We start from the raw sequence: 24159 nt of genomic DNA, 5'->3' as shown, positions 1-24159 counted from the left end.
TCTTCTTTCCGTATGGGTAGTTACACTGGATTTCTAAATAGGGAGAGATTTACTAAGACTGGAGCATGCAAAATCTGGCGCAACTCTGCATAGCTATAAGCTCAGTTTAAAAAGCTGAAGTTAACGGTGGATTGGCTACCATGCACACATTCGAAATGCTTCGGTTTTAGGACTCTCTTTTCCTTAGAATCTGGGTTCATATTAGGATCCATTCACACTGGGCTTAAAAAAAGCAATTTCTACTGGTGTTTTGCATTTTGCCTGTAGACGCGGCTCCGTGTTCTCCTATATGTCCATGCACGTTAGGACGTTTAGCGGCATATTTTAAGCTCGGCCTTTGGAGGCAGAAAAAACCCATTTGGATTGCGTTTTTGAGAGGAGTTTTCTGGCAGACAAAAAACACAAAATTTTCCTAACATTTGTAAAAAATCACTCTATACACTTTTTTTTTTCTGCCAGAGGAACTGGCTTTTATTAAAAGAGAAGTATAGGCAAAGCTTTTTTTGACTGTACTTCTCCTTGAGATCACAGGAGTGATAAAGCCTGCTGTCAGCTGACATCACAGAGCCGGTCCATATGGTTGGGATCCACACAGATGTCTGAATCGGTACTTGGCTCAGCCTCGCAGCGAACTACTCCGTTCACGGTCTTCATGTTTTGTAGGCACGTCTCATTTTTTATTTTTTTTATGAAACCAGTATTTCTCTTTTGAAAGCCCAGTGTGCATAGATTCATAAACCTCGTATGCATGGGCTGAATATCAGGTGACATCGGCTGGTTCATTAGAAACTAGCCATCATTGGCCTCGCTGGCCCGAGTGTACGGTAGCCCGTCTGACAGAAGGGTTCAATGAAAAAAAGCTACTAGTGTGCATTAGGTTTTAAACTGCCTGTTACTCTTGACTCATGTATGTGCCAGAGTCTGCCATAGAGAATATTGAATCTTCTCCAGAGGGGTATCTAGGATTTTTTAAGGTTACTGTTGAAGATGTCTGTGAATGAACAAAGTTCAATACATTTTGGAAAAAAATAGCAGATAAATTGCTAGATAACAGTATAACTTTAACATAGGCTAATGCCGCGTACACACATCAGACTATCCGCCGGAGCCCACATACGGGCGGATTGTCCGGCGGACTCTTTCTTCCCAAAAGTCTGTGTGCTAGTCTGCCGGACTTTTGAAATGAACGGACTTGCCCAGACACGGAGTAAAGTCCATTCATTTTGAACGTGGCTCCAGGTAGACGGAACTAGCGCAGGAAGTGAATGCCGCTGCCTCCATCGGCGAGATTGACACTAGCCCCGTCACCTGGTATGGATTTAAAGGCAAACTCCTAGGCCGAAAAAAACGGTGTGGTGGTCCCCCCAAAGTCCTTAGCAGACCCTTTTCCAAGCACGCAGCTCAGGAAAGGGGGTGGGGACAAGCGAGCGCCCCCCCCCCCCTCCTGAGCCGTACCAGGCTGCGTACCCTCAACATGGGGGGGTGCTTTGGGGAAGGGGGGGCCCTGCTGCTCCCCCACCCCAAAGCACCTTGTCCCCATGTTGATGAGGACAAGGGCCTCTTCCCGACAACCCTGGCCATTGGTTGTCGGCCTCTGCGGGGGGCTTATGGGAATCTGGGAGCCCCCTTTAATAAGGGGGCCCCAGATACCGGCGATGTACCCCTACCCATTCACCTGGTGAAAAAAGTGTAAATAAAAAAAAACACAACACAAGTTTTTAAAATAATTTATTAGGTAGCTCCGGGGGGTCTTCGTCCGTCTTGGGGGGTCTTCTCACTGGACTCCTCCACTATCTTCTGCTCTTTTGCTAGCTCTTTTACTAGCGGAGGAGCCCGGCTTTCTTCTTCGACGTCGCCGCTATCCGGGGGTCTTCTTCCGACTTCGGGGTCTTGTCCCACTCTTCGGTTCTTCTTGCCGGGCCTCTGCTATCTTCTTATAGCTCTTTTACTCTCGTTGGCCCGGTCTTCTCGTTCGTCGCTGTCACCACCGCCTTCTTCTTTGAGGCAGATACAGGCCTTTTTCTGCCTTTTACATTGGTGACCTGAACAAAATCGCAGCAAAAACATGCCAAAACCACGGTAAAAATGCGCAACTTTGAAACACTCAGTGGGAATGCAGCCTCAAGTGCGTCAAGCCATTAACGTGAGCCCGATTCTTCCTTTAAGGTTGGGGGTTATATTGCCTCAGTTGAGAATCAGTTTGCATTATTTATAAGGTATAAGACCGAGTTTTGTATCGCATTATTTGTACAATAAATATTTGGTCATTGGCACATTCACAAAGTTAACAGGTTTAAGATGCAAAGCTAGTTTAATTTTTGTTTTGGGAATAATATGGTAATAGTTATTATGAGGGGATTTTAAAATTGGTCCAACAATACATCAAAAGATCACTAAGCCCATATGTTTAGGGGATTTTCCTTATCTTCTAAATCTATCTTCCTTTTTTTCCTGTATTGGATTACTGTCTGTGGCATTGCAATACACCTGACACTTGAGTTTGATCTTCAAAAACATATCACTCTCACAATCTTTATGGATAATCATCTTACCTTTGATCAGAGAAAACAACTCATTATACTAAATTGGGCGTGTGGCAAGACTAGCAAAACTTTTACTAGAAGAAGATATTGTTCTAAACTGCTGAAATTCTTATCATCTGTGATGTGTGTTTGTGTTTTTTTTTAACATTACTTTATTTGAGTAGTAAATGCATATCTGGACCTGGCAAGTTAAAGTGATTGTAAAGGTTCATTTATTTTAATTTTTTTAAATAACAAACAAGCTATACTTACCTGCTCTATGCAAGGGTTTTGCACAGAGCAGCCCTAATCCTCTTCTTCTGAGGCGACGTGGCGGAGCTCCTATCTCCTCCTCTTCATCAAGTGCCCCCACGTAGAGCCGCTTTCTCTGGGGGCACCCATGCAGGGCCCCCAGATCCTGCCCCCCCCCATTTGAATGCATGCTGGGTACATTGTACTCCTACCCATTCACCAAAAAAAAGTAGTGTAGTGCGAAGGAATACAGTAGACAGTTTTTGACAAGTCTTTTATTAAAAAATATCTTCTTCCCTGCTTCTTTCTTCGGTATTCCTTCGTCTTCTCCCGCATCTTCATCCTCCGGGCTTCTCCTGCTTAATTTTTAAATTATGGCGTGGGGGGTCCCCTCCAAATCCATACTAGACCCAAGGTCCTGGTATGGACCTGGGGGGGACCCTGTGCTGTTTTTTTTCACAATTTTTTTTTTAGCCAGAAATTCTTTTTTTTTACATTCAGCAGGGAAGCCCACTGAGAGCTAATGACTCATCGGTTGTTAGGGATGCCGCGGCTGGTTCCCCGGCCCCCTCCTTAGCAACCAGCTACATACAGTGTAAAAAAAAAACGCAAATTACTCGGGGGACACTGTCCTGTTGGCCAGATTTTTTGCCCTGTTGCAACAAGAACTGTCCAAAGCATGTGATGTAATTACAACAGCCATGAAAAACGACTTTCAAAACATTGGAGAAAGGCTAGACACCATTGAGTCTAAAATGGATGGTACGGTGAAGCGTGTGAACCAGAACTCTAGAATGATTACATCTCTCCAAGATCAACTTGACCAAGCGAACGCAAAGATCGAGGATCTGGAGAACAGATCTCGGAGATACAACTTTCGAGTACGAGGCCTCCCAGATACAGAGACGAATTTAGAAGAATCGATCCACGCCCTGATGATGGAATTGTTCCCGGATATCTCCCCCCATCAGCTAGAGCTGGACAGGGTCCACAGAGCCCTGACTGCCCCATGAGCGGATGGACTACCGCGAGATGTGATAGTCAAACCTCACTTTTACCGGATTAAAGAAAGATTAATGTTGGAAGCAAGACAGAGGGGAGACATTTCTATGGCGGGACACTCGATCCAGATTTTCGCGGACCTAGCTCCATCGACGATCCAAAAGAGGAGGACACTAAAACCGCTTCTGACTCAACTTATCGATCACCGCATCAAGTATCGATGGTCTTTTCCTTTCAGATTGACATTCGCCTACAAGGGTAAAACCCACTACTTCACTGATTTCCAGTCTGGTGAGGAATTGCTCCAGAATCTGGGTTTGCTTTCTATGGAACCTCACGCCCCCAACATCCCTATGGACGAGAGTCGCCCAGTGTCCCCCTTGTGGTCATGGCAAGGCAAGTCCAGGGCCAAGAAGTCTCAGTCGGTCACCTGACTTGTCGTGGGACCTCCATACCCCAAATCGGCCCTGATGGGCCTTTTCCAAAATTGTACTTGATATGGTTCAGGGATTCGGACGCTGTCCTGTGACTCTTCAGGGTTTGTCTTGTTTTGTTTTACTATTTTTTCCTTTTCTTTTTTTGTGTGTCCCCCCCCCCCCCCCCCTAGACTGAGCGAAGTTATTTCTCCTCTGATGGCCCTTTTTTTTTTTTTTTTGGGGGGGGGGGGGGGATGCTGTTTCACGGTTGCCTGGGGAGTTACTTTACTTGAGTTTATTCGTTTCCTCTTCCAAATAGCTTGAGGATGACTATGTTAAGCTCCCTAATGTTACCTTGCTTTTGTTTTTCTTAGCATGCTCTGATTCCGATGGCGGCCTGGCCTGACCCCTTCAACGGCCGTGTTCTCAGAGCCGGAGGAGGGCGCACGCCACTCGTGGTGGACTTGTTACTACACTATTAGTGGGGACAACTCCACGAAAAACAAAGGGGACTTGGTGCCCCAATAGGTGCACTGTCAGACAGTGCACGGGTTACTTTTAGTTGTAACTTTAGTTACCTCTGCTATCCTTGTGGTGGCACTGAACGCGCAGTTCTACGGTTATTATTATGCTTCTAACCTCATGTCTTTCCTCTTTTCTTTCCTTTCTCCAACCTCTTCCTCTACGGATGCGCTCTGGTTCCAGGACTGGATCCGGCCGAGAACTCCTGGCGGCCTCGGCGGGGTCCACCTCCAGCGGCAACACAGTGAGTACAACCTGCTAAACCATCATGGCCAATAATCCACAATTGAATTATTCCATAGTGACACATAATGTACAAGGCCTTAACTCTCCGACCAAGCGAGCAAAGGCTTTTCACCAATACCATAAAATGGGGGTAGACGTTTTACTATTACAAGAAACACACTTTTCACGAAACTCAGCCCCTAAATATCTGAATGCCAGATACCCCACAGCTTACCTGTCTAGTGGACCCGATAAGAAAAGGGGGGGTGGCCATATGCTTTGCGAAACGCGTCCCTTTCACTCCGACAAATGTTATAAAAGATAGGGAAGGTCGATATATTCTGGTGGTGGGGAAGATAGACGACAGCGTTGTCACCTTTCTCTCCTACTATGCCCCTAATACGGGTCAATTATCCTTCTTCCGGGCAATGTTACAGGTGGTAATGCCCCATGTAACCGGTCATGTGGTGTTAGGGGGCGACAGCAATGCTTCCCTGGATCGGACCTTGGATAGGTCTAACCTGGGGAAGCCTATTCTGAAACACGCCCCAAAACACAGCTGCGAAATAGCTCGTTTATTGCACAGCTATGACCTCATCGACCTCTGGCGCAATGCACACCCCTCTGTTAGAGATTATACGTTCTATTCTCCAGTGCACAAAACATACTCCCGTATAGATCACTTGTTTACTCTGTCCCCTTTGTTCCCATATGTTTTGGAGTCCAAAATTATCCCTGTGGCATGGTCTGACCACTCTCTGGTCCAGGTGGTCCTAACGGGCTTATGGGCCAGACCGTGTTCGACCGCGTGGAGATTTAACGAATCCTTGTTGAATGACCCAGTCATTGCTGATGAGATAGAAAAAACTCTACGTCATTATTTCCAGGACAACCCCTCTGAGGATACCTCTCCCTCCATAGTGTGGGCGGCCCATAAGGCCACTGTTCGGAGCAAACTAATACAACTATCTGCCAGAATCAAACGGGAAAGGGACCGGTTGATTCAGCAGCAAGAGAAGGAGCTGTTAGACATAACTCAGGCACAAAAATCCAACCCGCAAACAGATCTTAGGAGCCAGATTGACGCAGCGCGATTGGCTCTAAATCTGAGCCTCACAACAAGAGCGGACAAATACGTCAGATGGAATAGGCACCGGTACTATTCTCTCGGAGACAAGCCTAACACCCTACTGGCTAGGAAACTCAATCCAAGACCTTTTAATCCAGCACCCCCCAAATTGAGACTACAAAATGGCCACGCCTCCCAAAATCCTCAGCTCATTATGAAAGAATTCCACGCATTCTACTCTAAGTTGTACGATTCTCCCAATGATCTTAATGTACAGGAGGCGGAAGCATTCTTGCGGGATCTACCGCTCCCCACATTATCTAGAGATCATGCGGAAATAATGGAGTCAGAGTTTACAGAGCGGGAAATAGCGGCGGCCATCAAATCCCTGCACCCGTCAAAATCGCCGGGCCCGGATGGTCTTTCGGGCCACTATTACCGCAAATATAGCGAGATTCTAACTCCTCATCTCTGCTCCTTCTACAATGAGCTACGCAGGGGCTGCCCTTTGCCTCCACACGAGAATAGGGCTTACATACACGTAATTCCCAAGCCAAACAAGGACCACGGGGATTGCACAAATTATAGGCCCATTTCTCTAATCAACGTGGACCTTAAATTAATGACCAAGATAATGGCTACGCGTTTGAATGGGTTCCTAGCACACTATATTCACCCGGACCAGTCGGGGTTTGTCCCTGCTAGACAGGCCCCAGATCAGACCAGACGCGTCATTGATCTTATCTCTGCATTAAATTCAGGTTGGGATGGAGGGGGACAGAGAGGAGCACTACTGGTCTCTCTTGACCTGCATAAAGCATTTGATTCTTTGTCCTGGAATTATTTATTCTTTATTTTGGGTAAATATGGATTCGGACCGAGCTTCTTGGCCACGCTTAAAATGATTTATGACACCCCCACGGCGAATCTAATGATCAAAGGTTACCAATCACCGAACATCTACATACGCAGGGGGACCCGTCAAGGGTGCCCCCTGTCCCCCCTATTGTTTATACTAGCTTTGGAGCCATTGGCAATTAAAATTCGTGAACATCCAGACATACTGGGTATTAAAAGCGGCGGACGGGAACATAAATGCGCATTGTTCGCAGACGATATCTTACTGCTCCTCTCCTCCCCGGTCACCTCTTTACCTACCTTGCACAGGGTATTGCAACATTTTACAACATTCTCAGGGTTAAAGGTAAACCATTCCAAATCTCAGGCACTTAACGTATCCTTACAACCACACATAGTCCGAGCATTACGGAGCTCTTTTCCCTTCCAATGGCAAGATAAGGCCTTACAATACTTAGGTATCACACTGACCCCTACTCTTACATCATTGTATAAACATAATTTCCCCCCACTGTTTAAGAAAATCTCGGCAGATCTCAAAAGATGGTCGAATAACCCTCCGTCATGGTTTGGCAGGTTGTGTTCAATCAAGATGACAGTCTTGCCTAAGGTACTCTACCTATTCAGGTCTTTACCGATCTCTATTGATAGGCGAGAACTCCAGAGGTTCCAGAGTAAACTGTTGGACTATATATGGGAGCACGGAAGACCCAGGGTGAATAGACAGACGATGTTTACACCAAAGGCGAGGGGTGGCCTGGGCATGCCGGATTTGCTTAAATACCACCAGGCGGCACTAATTTCCCAATTAATTCGGTTCCAGACCGCTCTGGATGCTGTTGGAATCCTCTCAATTTCCAGGAAAAGAAATTAGTCACTTAATGTGGTTGAGGGCAAAAGATAGGCCTAAGGTGATGTGCCCGACTTTGTCCCTCTCTCTAAATTTGTGGGATAGGCTAGCTACTACCCACAACTTCAGATCCGGACATGTCCCACTAGCCCCTTTGCTTAACAATCCCATGTTTGCCCCGGGTCTCCGCCCCCAAGATTTTTCATGGTGGACCAACAAAGGTTTACTACGTATAGCAGACTTATGTGACCATAGGGGGGCTCTGTCGCGAACATCCCTACAAGAAAGGTATCAGCTCCCGAGGTCGGAATTCTACCGCTATACTCAAATAGCGCACTTTTTGGCGACATTAAGTCGCATCTCTGCACTCACTGCATACACCCCGATGGAAACTATTTGTAAGACACACGACAACCTCACGGGTCACATATCTCTGCTATACAATATTTTATTCCCTCCTTCTCAGAAATTGTCTTATATGGAGAAATGGGAAGGGGATATGCATACCACTTTGAAGATGGAAGAGTGGAACAAAATAATACAAGGTGCTTCTAAATCTTTTATTAACACTTCCTTGATTGAAGCAAACTATAAGGTGCTGATGAGGTGGTATATGGTCCCGGCTCGATTGGCCACCTTCGCCCCTGGGGCGTCCCCGAGGTGTTTTAGGGGCTGTAATGCGGATGGTACCATGTATCATATATGGTGGTCGTGCCCGAAGGTGCGACGGTTTTGGATCCGTACGTACAACTTTATATATACTTTGACCCGTGTGAACCTCCGCAAATCGCCCCTGCATGCGCTGCTGGGACGCCCCGTAGAAGGGGCTTCAAAGCCAATGAGCAAGCTTATAGCTTTTATCTTTGTGGCAGCAAGGATCTCCATAGCCAAATCGTGGAGATCACCAATTGTCCCGTTTTACTTACTTAAAACAAAATTGTCCTGGATAATGGTGAATGAACGTTTATCGGCAATACTTGCTGATAGAATGGCCTGGTTCAACAGAGTGTGGGAACCTTGGATTACAGATCTCATAACTGGGTAACGGGGTTTTTCTGGTGAGTGGCTGGAGGGCGGTCCCTGGGAACTGGAGTGCATCCCCCTTTTTCTTCCTCTTCTTCTTCTTCTTCCTCTTTTTCTCTTTCTTTGCTTTTTATCCTCTATTTCTTTACCCCATCTTACTATAGTTACTTTTCTTCTTTTCCTTCTTTATTGGAGTACACCTGAAAACAAATGTGCCAGTACCTTTTTTTTTATTATCATTTATTTAGGATTTATTTTAGTACTGAAGTCAAAAGGGAGGGTTGGATAATAAGCGCTCAGATGTGTGCCTCTTGACCCCTAAATGAAGCAAGATCCAGGGCGACTACCTGGAGGGGGTGGGCCAGTAACTATTTGAAGTGCCCTCGCAACTTTACACATGTACTGCCAGTTTTTCCTTCTTCGTCTCTCTACTTGAATTGTTTCGTAATGTTTTCTTGTACTTTTAAGTATCTTCATTGTCAGATACTGAACTTGTAATTTCTCTTGTCGAAAATTTGAATAAAAATATTGGAAAAAAAAAAAAAAAACGCAAATTGCGGTAAAAGCACGGGACTTGTGTTTTGAATGCGGGTCCATTGATGTCTATTACATGCAGAACACTGCATTTTGCGGGAAAAAAGTCCCGCCCCTTTCCAAAAAAAGCAAAGGCACAAAAATGCATTGATGTGAACATGTTCCATAGGAATCCATGTTAAAAAATGTCCCTGCATTTCTGCAAAATGCATCAAAAAACGCATTAGTGTGAATAGAGCCTAAGGGTGCAGTTATACAATACCACGACCATGGCCTACATCGGCCACCTGATTCACACTTATGCATTTTTAGTGCTTTTAGCATTTTGCAGATTTGCATTACAGAACGTGTTCCATAGGAAACCATGTTAAATGGGCTGTAGTGCAAATCTGCAAAATGCAAAAAGCACTAAAAATGCATAAATGTGAATCAAAACAGGACACCAGCAGTCATGCACCTTTGAAGGAAGCGTGTCAGATCATCTGTAAGCCTCTGTTCACACCTATATGTTTTGGGGCAATTTTCTGCTGTAAGCCTTATCTCTAAAAACGCCCAAAAAAACAAATCCCATTCACTTCAATTGCCCCTGTTCATAGCTGAGTGTTCTGTTGCCTGAAGCAAAATGCATGTTGCTCAAAAAAGTACAGGAGCTTCATTTTTGGCAAATTACAGGCATTTTCTGCTTTTTACATTAGTGACCTTTTGACTTATACAAAATCGTGCGACTTTCTGCCTGAAAAAGATACTCTCAGGTGTGAACCCAGCCTTATGCCCCTTTCACACTTGTGCTACTTGTCCTGCGACTTGAGACTGCAAAGTCGCATGACAAGTCATACCCCATGATCTCCAATGAGTAGCATTCATATCTGTGCAACTTAAAGTCGCAACAACTTCAAAGTAGTCCCTGTACTACTTTGGTTCGACTTTGATGTGAGTTCCGGTCCATAGACCTCACGTTTACACAGGCATTCTCTGAAGTCGCATGACCACAAAATCATGGTAAAATCACGGAAAAATCACGTTGCTTTCAAGACGCGGCAGTGTGAAAGGGGCCTTAGGCAAAAGCACGCTGTCCAGTAGCCTCTGCAGTCCACATCCCAGAAGTGGACAACTGGAAAATGTATTACCCCTGCTTTTGCTGCCTGGACCAAGGGGTATAGACCCTTCAAACTGATATGTCAGAGATGGTAGGGCCAAAGAAGTTGATATCCTGGCCTCCAGATTCAACAACTAGCTTCCTCTGTTTGTTGCCAGGTCCAATCCTACTGTAAAATAATCTTTTTCCAAAATCTTTTTCCAAATTTTTTAAACGTAAAAAACAGTGACTGATCTTTTTTAATAGTTTACTGGTGCAAAAGAGAGAAACCAAAAATGTCTAGAGAGATGTTTTACAGCATCTATGAAAAGTTATATGTTGTCTTCTGATGAGATGTTCCTCAATGTGGCAACTGAAAGATCAGACTGGCCTAAAAGCTTTGTTGGATTCGTTATGTTACTTTGTGGTATTGGTGTTGCTGCAGCATGAAAACCTTAAAAATGGCACAAGGATTATATAAATGGCTTTGGACTGCATCACTTTACTGCAACTTTAAGATCTTTTTAGTTGACTTGAGCATTTACTGTGCAGTATATATTTTTTTCAACATCATAAACACATTCTCATTTCTGCAACCAAAAGAGAAGAAATGAAAACAAAAGTTTGTCATTATTTCTTCCTTCATAAAACAAAAAAAACCTGTGATGATAGTTGGTATTGCAATGATTAGCTTCTTATTCCTTTTTATGTATTATGATTCATTTTTCCTCTTTATGTAGAGTGATTCATATTTGGTTCTTTTAGAAAGTGCAGAAGATAACAATTTGGGGCTAATTTACTAAAACTGGAGAGTGCAAAATCTGGTGCATAGAAACCAATCGGCTTCCAGGTTTTATTGTCAAAGCTTAATTGAACAAGCTGAAGTTAGAAGCTGATTGGCTACCTTGTACAGCTGCACCAGATTCTGAGTGCTTCGGTTTTAGTAAGGCTCGGTTCACACAGGGGCGGCACGACTTGCAGCACGACTCACAGACTGCAAACGACTTCAGCAGCGACTTGCAAACCGACTTCTGTATAGAAGTCAATGCAAGTCACCTGAAGTCCCCCAAAAAGTAGTATAGGAACCTTTTTTCTAAGTCGGAGCGACTTGAGTCGCTCCTATTAGAACGGTTCCGTTGTACAGAATGGAGCGCGACTTGTCAGGCGGCTAAGTCGCCTGGACAAGTCGCCCCTGTGTGAACTGAGCCTAAGGCTGGGTTCACACAGGTCCAGCTGCGGTTTGTAGTCTGGTGTCCTATGCGTTTTGTGTTTAACCAGACCCAAAAACGCAAAGGACCCTTTTCCAATTCGCACCGCTGCCTCCCCAAGCATGTGTGAATCGGCTCCTTTGAAAGCTGGTCACACTCACATGTTATGCGATTTGGATGCGGTGTAAAATGCATCCAATTCGCATATATGTGAGCCCAGCCTTAAAGAGGTTGTACAGTTAATTTTTTTAAAATAACAAACATGTTATACTTATCTCCACTGTGAAGCTCGTTTTGCACAGAGTGGCCCCGAACCTGCTCTTCTGGGGTCCCTCGGCGGCTGTTTCGGCTTCCTCGTGCAAGTACTTCACACGTTCATGCGAGCTCCCTCGCATGGTGAGAAGCACTTGCGGGCACACTCCCATGATACAGCCGGCGGCTATAGCCGCTCGCTGTATCACTTGGCCCCGCCCCCCTCGGCGCGCTGCATCATTGGATGTGATTGACAGCAGCGCGAGCCAATGGCTGCGCTTCTTTCAATCCATCCACTCTAGCCAATCAGCGGCCAGACTGAGCGGTGAAGAGGACATCTGGGGCGAGTGTGGGACTCTCGAGGGGTCAGGTAAGTAAAACGGGGGGCTAGGGGCGCAGGCACTGTGAGATGTTTTTTCACCTTAATGCATAGAATGCATTAAGGTGAAAAAATATTTACCTTTACAACCCCTTTAATCTCCCCCTTTATGTCACATAATAAAACAAAAAAACTTTTTTTTTCTTCTAGCAATTTAAATGCAAATATGTAGCATTTGTTTGTTGAAAATATGCACACAGATATCTTTGTCTTCTTAACTATTCTATTAATTTGTATATTGTGTATTTTTTTATTTTTTTATTTAGCATACTATAGCAGTAGCATTCTGAATATAAAGGTGTGAACTTTCCACTAGAAATGAGACAATTGTTCTAACATTAGGGTAAAATAAACATAGTAAAGGAGGTGAAATGTGTCCACCACAAGCGTTGGAGTCTTGTTGTCTGCCCCATGTTTATTTGTCTGATATTCAATACCTCAGTGAAGCTGTTTTCTGAGACATTAGGATCCTCTGAAGCTGGCCACACATGTATCAGTCTATGTTTCTTAATGTAGACACAGCTAAAGATCACATGTTTTAAAACAGATTAAAGCTGGTGAGTACATTAAAACGTATAGGTCTATTACAGAAAGAGAGCCTTGAAACCATATCACACAGGACACAATTCCAGGTTGGTTGGCAACTGCAGGTCGGTCACTATTCAACTTTATTGTGCATGGAGGTTGTCCTATATATGCACATGAAAGTCAGCAGTGTTGGTATGCTGAGGTTTTCAGATTTAGCCTTCAGAAATACATTCTGCAGACCGAAATTTACAAATCATCCTAATAGGGTAGGGTGGGATTAGGAATCCTGTAATGTTATCTTCTCCTGAGAGAGGATGGTAGGATGGTGGAAGAACTCTTCCAGCCGTACGGAAATGTAATGTCATTCTAGATCAGAGGAACATTTTTCTTTGTATTTATTACAGGTACTTATATACTTATCAATTTACACAGCACTTTACACACACACACACACACATATATATATATATATATATATATATATATATATAAAAATATTACGTTCACATCAGTCCTTGCCCTCAAGGAGCTCACAATCTAAGGTCCCTACCTCCCATTCATTCATACCAGGGTCAAATTACACAGAAGCCAATTACCCTACCAGCATGTCTTTGGAATGTGGGAGGAAACCTGAGTACCCGGAGGAAACCCACACAGACACAGGAACATGCAAACTCCAGGCACTGAGTCTTCATCTTTGATAATAAGATATTATAGCCGGATTGGGCCCCAAGATGGAAAACTGATATGTTTTTTTTTTGTTTTTTGTGTGTATAGAAACCCCAACAGTATTTTGGGAAATATTTTGTTGCCCTTTATCCTAAAAAAAAAAACTTGCCAAGGGTGCTAACAATATATAAAGTGCTACTTATATTGAAATGGTCCCATATTATTATTATTATACACTATTTATATAGCGCCAACAGTTTACGCAGCGATTTGCAGTGTAGAGGGGGACATCGCAATTACAGTACAGTTCAATACAGAAGGGACAGGAGGGCCCCGCTCATAGATTAAAATTTCAAGTTCCAAATATTATAAACATCAATGTCCAAAACACATGTGCTCTGTGCCACTCCAAAAAGCATCAGCACTGGTGATTGTATTGTGCTCCATGATGACTCCAATAGACCCGTTGTGTCCCGTATACATACCGCACTCACCAGGTGCTGGAAAGGATCCTCACGGATCTTGAGCTCCTCAACATACAGCACAGAGAGCTGAGGAGGGCCTGTGAGGTAGCCTGGGTTCCTGTGTCATGCAAAGGAGCATCCAAGGACACCATTAACAAGCTGGATTGAGGATTAACATGAGGGCAGCGTTTGTGTGAACCTAGACTACATTGGGTGCTTTTTAACTCGCTTGGTTATACAAGGAGTCAAATATATTTGGTGAGTGCGGTGTAGGGCTACAACTAACGATTATTTTCATAATTGATTAGTTGGTTGATTATTGTTTAGATTAATTGGATAAAAACCTGGTGTTTATTTTAGTTATTATGTAAAATTAAAAAAGACAATTTATTCTTAAATACAGTATCTACAGTATATGCAGTGGTAAATATAAATAACCAGCTATATGGTTAGGGAACAAAATATTGAATCCAGTGCGTGTGTGTGTGTGTATGTATATGTATATATGTGTATGTGTGTGTGTGTGTATGTATGTGTATAATATACATCCTTTATGTTAAAGTGGTTGTAAAGCTCTGATTGTGACTTTTACCTAGAGGTAAGCCTAGAATAAGGCTTACCTCTAGTTAGTGGAAATATCTCCTAAACATGCGCCGTTTAGGAGTTATTTGCTGTACACTGCAGCAATTATGTTTCTTTACTCGCAAGTGCCGTGATTGATGTCTCCCACTCGCACGTGACTCTGACCAGTCACAGAGCCAGAGTCTGCCCCGAAAGGAAGAGGGATGCAGCCACCAGCAGGAACAGCGCAGGCTTCGTTTGCAGGCAGGTGCCACATAATGGACTAGTATGTGATGCATAGTAGCCCATTATGCTTTTACTTTTGCAATGGAACAAAGAGGAAGTAAAACCCATCAGGGTTTACTTCCTTCTAAAGTAGTACAAAAAAAAAAGTCTTTTTTGCATGGATATAATAATTTTTTTAATATATTGCACAATACTGGTAAACTTATTTTAAATGTAATTGTAATGCCTTATATTACCTCCAGTCTATCAGCCTCCAGCTTCTTTGGGTTCAGATGCTGATCTTCTATACACAGAGTCCTTAAAGTGATTGTAACCGTTGTTTTTTTCTTTTTTAAGCAAACTTGTCATTCTTACCTGCCCTGTGCAATGGGTTAGCAGCCCCAATTCTCCTCTTCTGGGGTCCCCTTGGTGCTTCTGGCTCCTTCTGCCTTCAGAGTGCCCCTATAGCAAGCCACAAATTATAGTAAGGAGTGCCCTATACTGTAGCAAGGAAAATTAACTTTTGCCCTTAGAATCACTTTAAATCACTTCCTTCTGCCCAGGACTACATGTCCCATGAAGCATTGCTCCTCACACATTCACAAGTTATTAGGCACTTACTGACATATATAAACAATGTACCGAGCTGTAGGTGTGTTGCACTGTGTATACTGTACTGACATGTAAACAAATAATGCATTCTGTATGCAGGCCAACTAATCAGCTGACCAACTAACTTTTTTGAAAATAGTTGACAACGATCGATTATGTTGAGTAGTTGTTTCAGGCCTAGTGCGGTGTGTATATTGGACGCAATGGGTCTATTGGAGAGATTTCATTGTGCAGCACAATAGTTTGTGTGTCGGTTCACACTGAGGCAGCACAACTTTCAGCGCGACTGCCTCAGGCGACCTGGACGTGACCGCTGCGGCAACTTGCAAAACAACTTCTCTATAGAAGTCAATGCAAGTCACCTCAAGTAGACCCCAAAGTGGTACAGGAACCCTTTTCTAAGTCGGAGCGACTTGTGTCGCTCCGATTAGAACAGTTCCATTGTACAGAACAGGACACGACTTGTCAGATGGCTAAATCTCCTGACAAGTCGACCCTGTAGCACACTACAATCACCAGTGTCGATGTTGTTTGGATAGCACAGAGCTCATTATCACATTTTGGACATTGATGTTTAATATATTTGGGACTCTAATATTTTTATATGTCCGTTATGGGACTTTTGCAATATAAGTAGCACTTTATATATTGTTTGCACTGATAACATTTGGTATTTCATGTTTTCAGTTGTGCCTTATTTTTATTGTATGGGTTATGATTATTGTTAATATATTTATACAGCATATGCTTTCTAGTCAGCTTAGTTGATTGCATTTCTTAGACCCCTTTTACACTGAGGCGCTTTACAGGCACTACAGCGATAAAAATAGCACCTACATAGCGCCTGTAAAGAGCCTCTCCTGTCTCTCCAGTGTGAAGACCCAGAGGACTTTCACACTAGATCGGTGCGCTGGCAGGGCACTAAAAAAAGTCCTGCAAGCAGCATCTTTGGAACGGTGAAGGAGCGGTGTATACACCGCCCCTCAACCGCTCCTGGCCATTGAATTGAATAAGTAAATGGGTACCGCTACCGAACCGCTTTGCGGGTCGTTTTAACCCTTTTTCGGTTGCTAGCGGGGGTTAAAACCACCCCGCTAGTGGCTGAAAACCCTGGCAAAAGCGGCGGTAAAGCGCCGCCAATGGTAGCAATTCTTTACTGCTGACGCCCCAGTGTGAAAGGGGCCTAAGTGCACAGCATATACAGTAACTGGCTAGTAATATCACAAGAGGTTGTTGATCCGGGAGATTTCTGATTGCCTTAGGATTGTCTTTATTTCCATCGCTGAACAAAGCCTTAAAAATATTTTTTTCCTCTGGATATATAGGGGGTTTCGATGTATTTAGTTAAACTCGATGAACCTGTGTCTTTTTTAAATCTAACTTTGTAATTATCTCTTTGCTGGGGGTAAGTATTTTCTAAAAAACATAAGAAGATCAACAGTTGTAACTAGGTATACTTTATATAAGTTGTTTTCCAAGTATGAATGATTTCTGCTGAATTTTACAAGAACCTCACCTTGGATGTACCACAAATGAATGGGGCCCTTTAGGAGACCATTGTCATCTTTGGTCTGAAAATGTTCACTCATAAGTATACAGTCGGATCTGTCTTGTTAACAAACAACTTTGGGTTGGATGAAAGGAGTTGGAATGCAATCTGGGAAGGCATTGCAAGGTCTTTGGGAGCAGAAGCTTGATGAACTAACAGTGCACAAATGTGCGATATTTTCACACCTCACTAACCTGCCTTTTTTTTTTTGTTCAACATATAATTTATTCAAAGCAGTTTTTTGCTGATTAGTTTAAATGCGCTAATTTAATGTGTTTTTTGCTTTGTAGTTGGTGTTCATAATACAGACCATGGAGAAAACGGTTCAGAAGATTTCTATTGCCTCTAACCCTGGAAGAACATATTTCTTACAGATTGGCTGGGAAGAAGATTTAGAGAAAGGATTTAGTGTAACACTTTGTGATGGGCAAGCTGCATGGATTGGTAAAGGTAAAAATACTTTAAAATGTATAAAACTATAAAACTATGGACAATGTGTGCATGTATGGACCAAATGGATATTCTAGGTATAGTTGGGCCATATATTTATACTCAGCCCATGATGCAATACCATCATCTGGCCAGATAATCCAGTCACAAAAGCATGACTGATACCAATATACATTTAGGCAACACAGGATAACATTTTAGAATACTAGATTCAACTTCATATGCAGCTATTAAAAACTAAATGTCAGCTTACAATGGAATCATTACAACAATTCTATTCTATATAATCGTTATCTAGATAGTATAATTAAAGCACCTACCCTTATAATAGTGACATATGTGAAGCTGCTCTCTTTAAAGAGGAACTGCAGTCTACTCGCATAATTTGTAATAAAAACATCTTTGCCATTCTGAAGCTTCCCTCCAACCACTTTCCATATTATTTTATATGTATTGTGATTCTGTACTTGCCAAATATTCTGCAGAAATCTCCCTCCACTGAGTCTGGCTGCAACCTTTTTAACTGTGGGCAGCTGAAGCTGCCGCCTGTTCACTTCCTGGATGTACACAGACACACAGAGGCACACCTTCAGCTCTGCAGCCCTGCAGCTCCTATTTGGACCTCTTATGACTCATCCCCCCTCCGTTCCTGGCAAACTCTCACAAGAGTGAGAGCTTTGCATGATGTCATAAGCCTAGGCTTTTTACCTGACAAGAAACAGGACGTGGGCTGTATAAGATACTGGCAGAAAAAAAATGTTTACTATCCAAAGTTAAAATAACAAGGGCAGAAGATTTACTGTATTTATTGGCGTATAACACTCACTTTTTCACCATGAAAATCGGGTGCAAATAGTGTGTGCGTGTTATACGCCAATACAAATATTTAAGTTTTTACCTGAAACTTCCCTCTTAAAATGAATGTGCGTGTTATACACCTGTGCGTGTTATACGCCGATAAATACGGTATGGAAATATGGAAAGTTGAAAAAATTACTGAAGGTCTGCTTTAAAGTGAAAAATGCCACCTTTAATATGTGTAAAAAAGAAAAGAATATGGCGAGCACAGCCAAATAACCAAAAAATGAAAATAATATTAAGGTCCATAAAATATGCATAATAGTCCTCACACCGTGTGGAGAAATTCTTCTGTATTTTGATAGGCGTTCTTCCAATAGTAAACAGTAAACCGAAGAAAACTAATAATTATTAAATATTGCACTGCACTTTTCTTCTGTTTTATATTGACTTTTAAGATTTTGTTATTTACCTTTTGGTGTTCAGCTTGCAAACATTTTTAGTATTTTATGGTTTGGTGTGTGCTGATTGCTTTTTGTTTTAGGTTCTTCCAATAGTGCAACACTATTCATCACTACCACCATAAAAAATGCTCACTCACCGCCAATCCAGTGACCTCTAAACTAATAAAGGTCAACAAGTGCTGTATGATCGGCAATGTTAACATCCAAATTGGTAACGCAATTCTTCAATAGGTCTTCTGAGATAACACACTATCCTCCATTATCGCTGCATGAACACCACACCATCAAACAACCAAAAGTGTACTAAATGTAGTATTTTATTAAACCAACTATATTCAATTTTAAAGTATTCCACTTACTTGTAAATGTGCCCAACCTCTGCACCAATGTAAATAGCCCCAATGTAAGCTTGCGCCGCCGTACCTCCGACTGGGGATCGGTACATTCCAACCACTGGAAGTTCAGGCTGGTAATGAGGAAGGAAGTGGGGAGGAAGATAAGTGTTTAGGATAGTAGGCTTCACTTAGTCCTTTACAGCAGTGGTCATCAACCCGGTCCTCAGGGCCCACTAACAGGCCGGGTTTGCAAGATAACTGAAATACATCACAGGTGAAATTATTTGCTGCTCAGTGATTGCAGTATTCTAGTCTGCATCTCCCCAAGCTAATACATAAAACCTGGCCTGTTAGTGGGTCCTGAGGACAGGGTTGGTGAACACTGCTTTACAGGGTTTCTGTGCTTGTATTTAGCTTGGCCTGAGAGGCAGGTGTGCAGCAACACAGGTAGCATGTTCACCCTTGTAAAAAGCACTATTCATACGCTTTCTACCACCAAGCAGGTATAAACTTTTTACCCCTGGAGAAACTGCAGATCGCAATAGACCAATCCTTTTCAAACAATTCTATTCATAAAGTAGTAACCTATCATACGGAATAACAATAATAAAATACGGTATATCCGACTAGATGATGTTAAAAAAAAATCCTTGAAAGGAACATGATGCAATGTGATTAGTAGGCTGATACTACAAATATACAGTACATGAAAGTGAAAAGTCTTTTAAATATTGTTTTGATGTGACAGTACCATGATGGAATCTTTTTGTAGTTTTCTATTATTTGGGTAACGTATCTTGGTCCATGTTGGTGGTCATAGTGAACTAAGCTTCCACTATACGGTCAACATATTTTATAAAGCGTGTTTTACTTTAAATATAAGAAAATGTTATTGTAAGAGTAGGATACGGGAGAGGTATATTTTGCAGCAACATAACAATATGTCAGTCTATGCTTTATGCTGTCATTTGCCATTATTTATGTTACGGAGATGCAATAGATCTGGGCAGCAAAAATATGATGCAAGTTCCCGTGTAAGTCTTGCAGTCTTCATACAAGACAGAGGAATCAGTCCTTGTATTCTTTTCCCTTCTGCCTGGGTATCTGATTGCTGTAATCAATGTTAAATCATTTGAATGCCTTTAAAAAAACAGTGTTTGAGGAGTCAACACAATACAAAGTTCTAGAAAAGTGATGCAGTTAGTAGATGATAAATAAGAAAGAACAAAAAAATTGGGTTATTCATAATGTTCTAAGATCACAGAATGATCCAGGGACAATTTTACCTCCTGAAAGTTTTTTTTCTTTTTTAAAAGTTTCGGCAGAAGACATATCCAGGGAAGCAGTAGATATGGAGATGGAAAAGCTAAAATATGTGGAGGAGTTAAAAAAAGCCCTGGTTACTACAACACTGACAGCTACCAAATATAGTTTTGATCTTGTAAAGGATGGAGACCCTTATGACACATATTGCTTTACATATGAGAAAAATTTAAAGGATGTTTCGGTAAGTAGCACTTTTAATTGTTGATAGAAATAAGAACTTAAGTTTATACTTGAGTATAGTGAATATACTGTACTTGGTAGTTTGCTCATGAGATCTTGAACTATATGGAGGAAAATTTAAGTTAACATGAACAGGTTATATTACAATTAAGCCCATCGTCCTCCTGTTGTTTTTGCTCTCCTATTAAAGAAAACCTATAATGATTTTAGCTAATTTTTATTTTAGTTGTGTTTTTAAACTCTGGTTTTAAATTAGTTATTTTTTTTAATCTATCTATACTAAAGGTAAGCTGGCCATACATTATACAATTTTCTTATTCAGTTATCCTTTAGATTTACTAAAAAACTTATAACATTAGGTAAAACCTAAACACTTTCAATGTATATGTAGTCAGGCAGGCCCTTGCACTACATATTTGAAGGTAAATCTAAAGATAATTTAATTAGAAAATTGTGTAGTATATGGGCAGTCATACATCAGTAGGACCCAGCTTGACATCTCAGACTTGGCCCTCTGATGAGTCACTGCTCTGATTTTTTGGGGATCTGTAAACAGGAGGTTTAGTGCAGCACAGCTGAAAAGTAATCTTGCAAATATGTGAAAAGAATACTAGAGCTTCCTCCTGACTGGATTGAGGATTACATAATATTAACATACAATATTTTTTATCATAACCATAATAAAAAAAAGAATAATAGAATATGTGCAACACTACACAGTTAAGTCAGAAGTGTTTACTTTACACATTGTACAATAGAATGAATTAGCCAGTCAGACCAGCAAAGTTAGTGTTACGGTAATGCTGCTTATTTCTGGAATTATGTTCATTTGCTTATTTTACAGCAGAATTGCTGCTCCTGTGGGCACACCCTTAATACCATGTATCCTGGGTACATCTATAGTCAAAATCTGAGAACCAGAAAATGAATTAGCAGAATGAATTTAGGATTAGTTGGATACCAAATATGATACATCTACTGGGAGGTATAATGTGTCTTACTAGCCTTCTGGCCAGTTGTAATATAGTGTCTACCTGATTGATATCTTCTTATACATTAGTGTATAATAGTTTGAATGTATAAAAGTTCAGGCTCACAAATGTGTATTACTGAATGACATAGAAAACTACTTTTTTTTTTGCATTTTTATTAAGGTTTTATGAATTACAAACAATGCGTGTCATGCACAGTAAAAGTACGGTTACATTTTACAAAGATGTAACGAATGCAAGTAGATTGAATTCAAGCATGTTAAGGTTGTGATCTACTCGTGAGGAACAACATGTAGACAACAAATAAACATTTGAAAGCATATCAGTATAAAAGTACAGGAAAATATGCACCATGGGTTTATAGAATGTTAAGCTGCATACTTAGACTGAATCTGCACAGGAGAAAAGAGGGAATGTAGAGGCAGGGTGCTGTGGTGCCAAAATAATACATAAGGCTCAGTCAGGATTAGGGAGGGGAGCCAACCTCAGAGTTGGCAAGTAGATCCCAAATTTTGTCGAACCTGGCCACAGCATCCTCCGCTAGGGCTGTCATATGCTCCATTCTGCATATTTCAACAATAACCTTCGAAAGTTGATCCTGAGGGGAGGGGGGGTGGGTAGGGGATAACCAACACATTGGGATTACTCTCTTGGCAGCCAATAAAATATATTCAGCTAGCTTGTTTGAAAATTTCCCAATTTCAGGAAAAGGTAGGCCTAGGAGGAAGATGTAACGGGTCCAATGGGAGAGAAGACTCAATATTCGTTGGAGCAAAGACATCACCATAGACCAAAAGGGTGTGATTAACTCACATTGCCAGAAGATATGGTAATGGGTGCCTCTTATTTTACCACATCTCCAACACAAGGAGGATAGTGAAGGATTAAGGCGGTGTTGTATCTCTGGTGTCCTATACCAGAATAATAATACCTTAAACGCTGTCTCTCTCTGCGCCACGCACCTGGATACTTTGGGAGTTGAGGACCAAATCTTATCCCATTGTGGCAGAGAAATTGGCTTTTGTATGATTTGGGACCATTTCCACATGTAGGTTTGAAATTCTTCAGAGAGTGGGGAAGACTCGTAAAGTAGCTGATATATAACAGAGATTAATCCTTGGGAACAAATGAGTTCAAAAGCTCATGGTTTAGGTAAGACAAGAGATGGGGAGAGGGTTGCTAAGTAGTGATTTATTTGAAGGTAGGAATATAACAGTTTTTTTGGTAGCTGGTATTTGGACTGAAGGTCAGCAAAGGTTAGGAATTTACGAGTGATTGGGTGAGCAAAAAGGCAAAGTTGAAACAGACCGGCCAGAATCCAAGGAATCATTTGAGGATGGGATAGGCCTTCTGGGATTAGAGGATTGAAAAGCACATTAGATGGGGGGGGGGGGGCATGGTGAAGTGAGAGATATCTGGGTGGCACTGGCACGCCAAATTTTTAAAGTAAACAATATAGAGCCTAGACATAACCTATGGAGCTTGGGGTCTTGATATAAGGTGACCAGGCAGATACGAGAGCAGGGGTTGGCAGGAAACAAACAGCCCATCTCAATCTCTATCCACCTATTTGGTGCTGATAGACTGGACCAGGAAACCACTGCATGAAGATAATGCAAGATGATATTTATAAATATCTGGGGAACCTAGGCCACTGCGGTTTCTAGGAGAAAAGATCACTGAGCTTGCTACGCTATGGGTCTTATAACTCCAAATAAAATTAAGGAACCAGCGTTTGATTATCTTTAGTTGAGCCAAGGTAATAGAAACTGGTAGAGTTTCAAAAAAATAACAATTTATGCATAAGTCATTTTCCACAATTTGGTCCTTCCCAGCCAAGATACTGGAAGTGGGTTCCAACGTTCCAACATTTCACTAATGTCCCTGAGCAATGGAGTGTAATTAGCTGAATATAGATATGTATAGGTGGGGGTAATTTGTATGCCAAGGTATTTCAGTGAAGTACACCAACAATAAGGGTATGAGTTTTGTAGAGATAATAGATCGTCAGGGGGGACATGGAGGGGCAGAGCTTCCATTTTAGAGGTATTGATTTTGTACCCAGATAGAGAATTGAACTGGGATAAGAGGGCATGAAGAGATGGAAGGGATATATGTGGGTTGGTCAGAGTCAGTAATATATCATCCGCAAATAGGGATAATTTATATTCCATATGATGCATGGGAACCCCTCAAATGTCTGGGTGGGACCAGATTGCCTCTGCTGGGGTTTCTAGGCACAGGATGAAAAGTAGTGGGGAGAGAGGAAAGCCCTGTCTAGTACCATTTGACATTGGAAAGGTCTGGGACATAAGAGGACATTTGGACCTGAGATGAAGGGTTAGAATAGAGAGCTTTTAAGGCAGATATAAAGGGGCCTTGTAACTCAAATTTTAGTAAGGTTGGCAAACCTGTAGGGCCAGCTTAACCTGTCAAATGCGCTTTGGGCAACTAAGTTTAGAATCAAAGCAGGCCTACGCACTTTATTAACATATCAATGAGATCAATGGTACATCTAGTGTTGTTTCCTGCGTGTCTAGTAGGGACAAAGCCCACTTGGTCCCCATCTGTCAGTTTTGTCAAAAATTGGGATAAACTATTGCCCAAGATTTTTGTAAAGAGATTGCAGTCTGGGTTTAGAAGTGCAATCGGTCTGTAGTTATCTGGAAGGGACGGATCTTTTATCCGATTTAGGTATGACTGAGATATAGGGGTGCATAAACGACTGATGTGGGAATTTGCCTTGTAGAAGAGAACTGTTTAGGGACAGTAAATGGGGCGATAGAATTGGTAGGAATGTCTTGCAATAGGAAGACTTT

General features: G+C 42.0%; 1 protein-coding gene across 3 annotated transcripts in view; it reads left to right on the top strand.

Moving 5' to 3' along the window:
• Positions 1 to 24159, top strand: part of XRCC4 (X-ray repair cross complementing 4) — a 577202-nt gene that overhangs the window by 91664 nt on the left and 461379 nt on the right. For 2 of the 3 annotated variants that reach the window (XM_077462443.1, XM_077462445.1), the window contains exons 2-3: positions 17086 to 17245; positions 20159 to 20349. In XM_077462443.1, coding sequence (XP_077318569.1) covers positions 17107 to 17245; positions 20159 to 20349 — 330 coding nt within the window. In that variant the 5' untranslated portion in view covers positions 17086 to 17106. Of the gene's footprint in view, positions 1 to 4938; positions 4959 to 17085; positions 17246 to 20158; positions 20350 to 24159 lie in introns of those variants that run through there. The other variant, XM_077462444.1, reaches the window with a different exon arrangement.

The sequence above is a fragment of the Lithobates pipiens genome, unplaced genomic scaffold (assembly GCF_037356315.1).
Source record: "Lithobates pipiens isolate NorthernLeopardFrog02 unplaced genomic scaffold, aLitPip1_a1.2 Scaffold_3, whole genome shotgun sequence".
Lineage (NCBI taxonomy): Eukaryota > Metazoa > Chordata > Amphibia > Anura > Ranidae > Lithobates > Lithobates pipiens.
The sequence above is the reverse complement of the archived record's forward strand: the minus strand, read 5'-3'. Positions and strand labels throughout refer to the sequence as shown.